This window comes from Camellia sinensis, chromosome 14 (genome assembly GCF_055761805.1).
Source record: "Camellia sinensis isolate YWXY chromosome 14, ASM5576180v1, whole genome shotgun sequence".
In the NCBI taxonomy this organism is placed as follows: Eukaryota; Viridiplantae; Streptophyta; class Magnoliopsida; order Ericales; family Theaceae; genus Camellia; species Camellia sinensis.
Genome location: NC_138974.1, coordinates 45,417,535 through 45,426,553, shown reverse-complemented (window position 1 = coordinate 45,426,553; position 9,019 = coordinate 45,417,535). Strand labels below are relative to the sequence as shown.

At 34.7% G+C, this 9,019-nt stretch overlaps 1 protein-coding gene across 5 annotated transcripts; it reads right to left on the bottom strand.

Moving 5' to 3' along the window:
* Positions 1 to 415: 415 nt before the first annotated feature.
* Positions 416 to 6,462, bottom strand: LOC114273743 (cellulose synthase, putative (DUF1644)). 5 transcript variants are annotated; one of them, XM_082906745.1, is made up of 4 exons: positions 6,243 to 6,461; positions 5,077 to 5,298; positions 2,326 to 2,530; positions 416 to 2,095 (listed from the first exon to the last, which is right to left on the bottom strand). In XM_082906745.1, the coding sequence occupies exon 4, from the start codon at positions 2,071 to 2,073 to the stop codon at positions 907 to 909; it is 1,167 nt and encodes a 388-aa protein (XP_082762871.1). In that variant the 5' UTR covers positions 2,074 to 2,095; positions 2,326 to 2,530; positions 5,077 to 5,298; positions 6,243 to 6,461; the 3' UTR covers positions 416 to 906. The 5 variants fall into 5 exon arrangements, with proteins under 5 accessions (XP_082762871.1, XP_082762874.1, XP_082762873.1 ...); XM_082906748.1 differs by having other exon boundaries at positions 416 to 2,082; XM_082906747.1 differs by having other exon boundaries at positions 2,326 to 2,486.
* Positions 6,463 to 9,019: the final 2,557 nt, after the last annotated feature.

Below are 9,019 nucleotides of genomic sequence, written 5' to 3'. Positions count from 1 at the left end.
TCGTGAGAGAGAGAGGTAACTAGAAACTGAGTGACTATTAGGTGCTCTTGTAAACAAGCAAAGACTAGGTGGTGCTCCTCCAGCCTCTTCCTTCAAATCATAAATGATCCCACACACAACCTTCAGGAAGTCTAAACACACAAACAAGATTTTATATGATTTAATAAAGAACACCGACACTACTGAACAAAAAATTTAACAAGTTAAATATGCTGACTCACTTTTATTAGATAATTAAAAGACAAAGATGACCCACTTCACAATTTTTAATTTTCTGAAAATACTACATAGAGAATCACTAAATATTCCGAGAATAATTAATAGTTTTCCACATGGTGCAATACAACTAGAACAAACCAGCGCCCCCCCCCCCCCCCCCCCCAAAAAAAAAAAAAAAAAAAAAGTAAACAAAACATGAACAACAAAAGGCGTACGTAGATAGAATGTCATACTATACAAGTTGACAAGTTCAATGGAAATTTACTACACATCAAATCCAAAGTCAATACAAATGCAAATTCAAATATTGGAATGGAAACCAGAACACTGTGTCACCACCGAACCACTTCTTGTATTCTTACCTCTATTTTCCCTTCCAATTTTCCCCTTTAAGAAGAAAAACCCATGCAATGCATACACACAAAATCCCACTCAAATTCTTGAATCTCCATGACAAACCTTCTTTCACTGCTAAGCCATAACTCGTTCTGACCAAATCGGATTCTGATGGTTCATAACTTGTTCAAATGATACTGTTTGTTAAACTGCAGTTTTGCACATAACTGGAAGATTTGACAGTAAAAATCACGAAACAAGTCAGCTGAATGCAATCTGAAAAATTACTCCAATAACTAAAATCAAATTCATATCCACGACAATAAAATTACCAGAAATTTGCTGACATTCTCACAACTGATCTTCATCAGACCTAGACCGTGTCAAACGCCGACGCCTTCTTGGGACTGAAGACCCATCTTCACCTGTATCACTTAATATGTTCACAAAGGAATCATCCTCATCCTCATCCTCATCCTCATCTACATCGTTGTCGTTATCATCATCGTGTAGACCCAGCAGATTTTCACCCCACAGAAATCGGCGCCTAGAAGATGGTCCTGTTGAGCGCCGGTGTCCTGACCAAGCCCTCGACCTGCCCCTTGGCTCGGTACCTGGGTCCATTGAGCCGATCATCTGAAACAACAAAAATGTAGTCCACAATGGTCCATTAACTTCACCTGAACCCCTTCCCCTTTCAGTTGGTACCCTATCTCCATTCTCAATAGCATAGTCCCCGAGCACAATAGCACCGGGCATGACTGAGCGAACAGCGCTGACAATATCAGCATAGTCTCTCTGGTGCTCAAGTCGTCTCCAAGCTTGTTGTCTTGATGGGTCAATGTCACCAGGTCGAACTGTTGGGTGAACCCTCCTAGCATGTCGACGCAATTCCCTGTAGTTGCCAAAGAACGAGCACGATTCGTGAGAGCAGCTTCGAGGCTTCAGATTAAGGTACTTTCTGGCCTCTTCTACAACCTTCCAGCCCAATACATTTCCGCGACACAAGGGGCATCTCAAAGGCAACTTCAATTCTGGTGAATTCTCCTCCCCATTGGTCTCTTCAAGATCAGCCCTTTCCCATAGAGTATCAGAATCTCCAGTTTCCAAAATGCCTTCCCCATTGGTATCTTGGATGCTATTTTCTCCTAATCCTCCAGACAATTCAACAGATGCTACATTCTCACTTTCATTCAGAATGTTATTTTCGTGATCTTCAATCAGGTTCGTTGTAGTTCTTGTTGAAGTATTTTGTTGGCTCGTAGGTGAAGAACTGGGTGGAGGAGAGCTGTTTCGGTAATTTGCTTTGAGCTTTTTAAATCGATCGAGGCAATTTGAATGCCTGTAACTTGTATCACAGATGTAAGTTCTACATCCCTTCTCGTGCGAGGAGCACAAGAGCAGAACAGCATTGTGTGGGTGGTCCATGCAGATGGGGCACGAAGCCTGATCCCATTCCTTGTGGAGAGCTCGGATATCTGCCTCATTTGATCGGCTTCGTTTTCTACTACTAGCCATCTAACTGCACTGTAGTATGTCGCTAAAAACATTGCAATGATTAAAACACCAATCATATTCCCCACATAGAGCAACGTAAATGAAACAAAAGAATATAATGTTGGCCAGAACACAGCAGCACAATTTAACACACTGTACCACATAAATTCACAAGTGAGAATTTTAAACTGAACTACATATGTTCACAAGAGAATTCTCACATGAAAGAAACCAGGTGCTCGTAGTAAGAAGGCAGCATATCAAACTACTCACCTGCAGAAGTTAAAGCAGCACGCTGCAACTGATCTAAACTAACAAGATGGTATCAACCAATGTTCTTTTCTTTTTCTTTCTTTATGTTCTCCCTCTCTATTTTGATCGGTGGAGGTGGAGCTCTTATGATGTACTACCACAATTCCCTCTTTCCTGACTTCCTAGGCTTAGTAAATCAGACTTCAATGTTAAACCAGCAATTGACCTTAAATAAACACAATTATTAATTCAATATATGGATCCAGAAGTCACAAAATTTCCAGACTTGTTCATGAATTACACCCAAAGTACCCATAGAAACATTTCCAAACCCCATACCAATAGCAAGTCCATCCAGGAAAAATAAAATGCACTATTAACTCAAAATATTCCTGGAAAGATTCACTAAATATTCAGATATGTATTTTAAAATTGGCCATGCAGAAATTGAATTTCAATTTTGACAGAAGTAACCAAAACTGCATTCATACATTCCCCAAAATCCAAAAAGGAACAATATAGAAACAAATACAACCAATAAAGCAAATAAGTTCATACAATCACTTGCAGCTGCGTAAGCCCCATAGTTACTTATAGCCAATCATGCCCTTACTAAAAAATAGCTAACTGGGGTTATAAATTAAATACAGGCCCCTCAACATCTATAGAAAAAATAAGGCTGTGTTTGGTTATGTGTTCCTTACACATTTCCACCCACTCATTTGAGTGTAGTGTTTGTTTTGAGCTTTCAAATTATAACTCCACACCTACTTTTGAAAACTCCTTTCCAGGAGGAAAAATTTGGCTAATCCGGTCGTCCTCCTCCGAGGACGTCCAGCCGGTTGACTAGAACAATTTTTTTTATTTTTTTTTATTTTTTTAAGCACCTGTTATTTTTATATTGTAAATAAAAAGTATTTTCGGAATTTTTTTAATTTTTATATGAGCTTTAAATAGAATTTTGAATTATATGTGTTTGGTTATGAGTTGTAAATTTTTTAATCAAATAACCTTTCTAATTTCAAAAACTCAAAACTCCCTCCAAAACTCATAACCAAACAAATTTTCTACACTCAAATCATAATTCCAAAACTCACAAAATCAAAATACAACTCTATTCTCAAATCATATTTAGAAAACCCTATCAAACGCTACCTAACTATTTCCACTTACAAGGTGTAGTTGACTAAATAGACATTGTTCCTCTAGATAATCCCTACATCACGGTTACAAATTTATTTAATCCAATCCGATAAATGTTTCCCATATATATATGGTCTTCTTTCACAATGACCATAACCATTACAAGACAACAATCCAGAAAATCAGTACCAAAGCTCCTTCGGTGTTTTATAGAACATAAAGTTTAGTTTGGTTGTGAACACAATTTCCTACTATTCCAAAATCCAATAACTTCCTTGTCAGGGATGCAGCATGTAACTCCCTGGAACCTTCTAGAACAAAAGGCCAACCAATTATGAAAAGGTTTCCCAGGTGTTATAAACTCACCCAGTTTTCCTCTAATTCTGATGCGGAACTAGCGTCTCACAGGGCCCAACACACTGGTGCTACATGTCTCCCATGTGCTCCCATACATCTGGGTGACATAGAGACTCACACGTGGCCCCACCCATCACGAAGATAGTCAGCTGTAATACCATTTGTAGCGCCCTTGGTCCCTCTAGGACAAAAGGCCAGCCAATTATGAAAGGGTGCCTAGGGGTTATAAACTTGCCCAGGTCTTCCTCTACTTCCGATGTGTGATTACATTCTCACACAACACCAACACACCAGTAAGTTTTAGAAGGATTATTGTAAGGCTGGAAAATGTATCTTTAGCATTCAAAAGTTGTACCAAGCCAATTCATCTCAAATTCAGAGCTCAAGATTAAGATATGGCAAAAACAGAATACAGAAGAAAAAATAACCATATGCCATGCTACGGTTCTTTCAAGACAATAAATTTGTGACTCAGTCCACAGAAAACTATAAACCAATCAGATCATACCAAAGCAAATGCAAATGACTCAAACAAACCCCTGAAAACAACAACATTAAACTAAACCATTTTAAAGGTCTGGACCAGGACATCCGTAGTATCCAAAAATTACAAATGCCCTTTTGTCCAAACCTTAGTTTCTAAAAAATTCTAGCCCAAGCCCAACAAAAATTACTTTGACTGTACTAGGGCAGCAATCAGACTAGTTGTAGGAATACAGTAAAACTTCCAATAAATTAAATTTAGCATTCCATTCATTCCATCCCATCATTCACTCAATCACTAAATATTAAGGCCAACATTAATGAATTAAAATCTACTGAGATAGAGAAGTGCATCAAACAATATAGTTCTTAATCACTCACTCATATTTCATCAGTCTAAAAGCAAACAGCCTTGTGCTGCTATAATAAACTCACCATATTAATCTAAGAGATTAGAGAACCTACTGAATGCCCACTCTCCAAAACAAAGAGCACACCAAATAAGTGCTGAAGATGAACATGACAAATCGAACAAATATAAAAACATAAACATCTAAAAGAATTAGTATGCCGAGCTGCTGGCTTGTGATACGGAACAGAAATCAGAAATGTGGGATGAAAACATTTGGTGATGAAGATAACACAAGACAATGCACACAAGCTTTTATAGAAATACAAATCTACAATGGATACAACGCAGCTGATATGCGATTGATAAAGTATAAAAAATTAAAAAAAATAAAGTAGCTTGAAGTTGAAAAGGTATCATCAATTTATTTGAATACTCACCAAGTGAATAATATATTCGCACTGATAGCTTCTGAATCTTTACAACACTGATCAGAGTTAGGACATGAAAATTAAACCCGAAACCAAGCTCTCATGCAATGCTCCAAAGCATCCAACATATATTTCAGTAATGAACTGTCCTACAAATCTTGAAGAAATACAGCCTTGAATATAGAATTATTAATTATATCTTGAGCCACAGTCACGACTGAGTCCTAAAACCTGCAGTTATACCGCAGATAATAGTCATGTGCATAATATCTCCACCTAAAAATTGACATCATGAAGAGGCTAAAATTAACGGTAAGCATCTTTCCACTATAAACATCTTCCAGTTTAACTAAGTTAAAAGTAAGCCCACATAGACAGTCAAAGACTCGAAAGAAAATGCACACGCACACACAAAACCATCATATATGTATGTGCACGTGTGTCGAGAGATTCAAAACAAGAGGAAGTGCTTGGACCTCCAGTTTACCACAGACTAATAGGTTAAATTATGTAGCTTCTAATTGATCCAAACAACTTCAGGCAGTCATATATGCGCGAAAATGAAGGCATAGGTTTAAAAATCATTGCCTGGTAAACAACAACAAATGTGGCATCATATGGATCCACCATCGTCCTAAAACCACAACCCACCATGTCCAAAATCACTCCGCACATCAGTATACAAATATATAGTAAACATTAACATCACATATAACTTGTTAATAAAACAAAAATTTCAGACTCAAAAGTCAATTTAAAAGATAAATAAATAACAGATACCAAGATGGATCCTTCATCCCGATCCATTTGGAGTTTTTAATACCAAGCTTTATGCTAAATTAATATGAAGTTTGCATAGTGATGAAAATTGAACTTTCCTGGCATACCAAAGTCAGTGAATTTTTCAAGCCCTAAAACCTCAAATTCGAACAAAACCAATATCAAGTCCTGAAGTAAGCGAATCGGCCTCCTACCTATTCAACCAATCCCCCCAACAAAACCAAACCAAACCCTAACCCTAACCGACATGAACAAATCAAATCCATCCCAACCCATTTAGATATGTAAACATGTAGATCAACATCAACAGCAATTAAATCAATAAGATATCGAGCAAAAAGATAATAATTATCAAAAAAATTAATAAAACCCTTTACGTAAAGGCGCTGAATTACAGTGAATTTTCTGAAGAATTTGAGTTTGATCACGCTTTATCTCTACGATATTGATTGATGAATTCACTGAAATTATACAATCGGGGTTGAATAAATAATGTATCTTTCGAAATTTCGATGAAGATGGACCGAAGAAATTGGGGAAAATATATAAGAAGTATATTTTACTCTCGAAAATGATTTACTTATACAATTTTTATATAAAATTTACAACAAAACGATATAGGAAATATAAGTTATGTTTTTTTATTTCAACTATGTTATTTTATATTAATTTTTTATTTCTATAACATTATTCATTAGTTTTGGTTTGCGTTTTTTGAATTAAATTTTTTAAAAATTAATTTTTTTGATTTTCGTATTTTTTTTTGTTTTTAGTGAATATTGTTAAAATTTTAATTTTTTTTTTACTTTTTTAGATGCACTTTACTTAGATGTATTTAAAAAGTAAAAAAATTGTGAAAAAATATTTTTAAAAAATTAATAAATACATAAAAATATAAAAAATATACTGATTTCTCGTTTTTTTTTTTTTATATGTTTGATATTTAGTGAATTTTTAAAAGGTATTTTTCACAAATTTTTTATTGTATATTTATGTTAGGTATGTCTAAAAAGTAAAAAAAAAAAATTGATTAAAATATTTAAAAAATTCAGTAAAAACAAAAAGAAAATACGAAAAACAAGAAAATAAAATTTTCTGAAATGTATTTTTGAAAAAATAGAACCAAGCAAAGTGATTATTATTTTTATTTTTATTTAGATAAATTATACTCACATTTATAATATAATAGAGGTGTGGCTATATATCGTACTATTAAAAAAAAAATAGATCAATTGTGGTCATTATTAAGTTTGAAATAATTAGAATTGATATGTGTATTTTGAGTATAAAAAAAAAATTGTGACAAAATTTTAAAAAATTATATATTTTATATCGGTTTGGAATTACTTAGAATAATTATTTTTGACTGAATAATTTGAAAGTTAAAGAAATAACTAATAAAGTCAAAAATAAGTAAAAAATTTCACTAACAAATAAAAACTAATTTTGTTTATCAATTTCCAAAATCATATATTTTTTATATTTAAAAAGTTTACATTTGCCAATCCTTTATTCACTACAAGAAAATGGAGTAAAAAACACGGAAGCATTAGCGACGGCGCGCCTCCCGTCGCAAAAAATGATTTTTTGCGACGGCAACTTAAATCGTCACAAATAAAGGTTTTAGTGACGGCGTTGTCCCATCGGTAATAAAACTACGCGGACAGGGTAGTAAATGCGGAAGTATTAGCGACGACGTTTTTTACCGTCGCAAAAAAAAGTTGTTTTGAGACGGCATATGTTTGCTGTTGCAAACAGTGGACCATTTGCGACGGCAAATTTCCGTCGCAAAAAAGGCTTATTAAAATGGCGCCGTTTTATGAAGTAATTAGTTACCATTTGCGATGGTGTAAAATGTACCGTCACAAAAAGTTAAAAAAAAAAATTTGCCCCCACTCTTCCCTTTCATCTTGCCGCTCGATCCTTTCATCCAAATCCCTAAATGTTCAAAACATTTTTTTTCCCCCAAATTCCTCAAACGAGCTACGAAGGCGAACGGCTCTCTCTAGCGGTGGTGCAGCGACGGAGACGACAGGTAGCGGTGGTGCGGCGACGACGACGACAGGTAGCGGTGGTCCGACGACGAGTCTCTCTCTCTCTGCATATGCTCTCTCTCTCTCTCTCTGTGTATGTATATGATATGAAAGGATTCATGTTGTCTGCCCTCTTATGTGTTGTGTTTTATGTTTAAGGGTCTAAGTGGGTCTCCTTTGACACTCTAACAACCAGCTCTCTCTCTCTCTATGTTGCTTGCATTTTGTGTAGAAATTGATTAGTAGGTGTTCTATTGTCCAATTGGAAATAAGGGTAAATATGACTCAGTCCATCTACATGCCAAACCAACTGTAAAAAAAAAGTTGTTTGCAATAAAAAGTTGAAAGTCCAATTTAGGAGTATTTTATGATGATGAGCTATTAAATAGTTCTGAAAACATTACAACAAAGATATTTAAATTTTATTTAAGAGTTTTTAGGTTTGAGTCCTGATGATCAATTTCACTTTGAGTTTTCTTATTACGCTAACCATTACTATGAAGTAAAATTTCTCTTTAATATATTTAGAATGTGTTTGAATTATAAATTTTATGAGAAATTAGTGAAGGAACTAAAAAGATAAAAGAAAATATATATAAAATATAAGCAATATTCCAATCATTTTTTCTTCATTAATTGTTTTCTCCTTTTATATATGTAAAGGATTAACAGTGCAGATATATATCAAACCTGCTTCTAAGAAATGAGAGAAGGGGATGCAACATAACATATATCAAGTAGAATAGATAGAAGCTAGCGAAACCATTTTGCACCCTAATCAGATAGAATCCCTTGGCTTCATTCTCAAATCTAACCAAACTCAGCACAACTTTAATGCTGTGTTTGGTTGGAGGATTTGAGAAGGGATTTGGAGAAAAAAAAATTAAGTGAAATGTGAATAAAATATACCTATATTTCACCTAGTTTCACACACCTTTTCTCTTTCTCTTTCTAAATTCCTTTCCAAATTCCCCAACCAAACACAACATAAAAGAATTGGTGCACAAAAGTTCTTGTAGACCCCATTTTTTGACAACTATTGAATCTTATTGCACTCTAGTTCTGCAATAAAATCATTTTAAAGTCATGTAAAAATATACATAACTCAAGGGTCATACACAAAGATCAATTAACCATCA

Coding starts and splice junctions, on each gene's coding strand:
- LOC114273743 (XM_082906746.1), bottom strand. CDS start 2,073: ATGGCTAGTAGTAGAAAACGAAGCCGATCAAATGAGGCAGATATCCGA.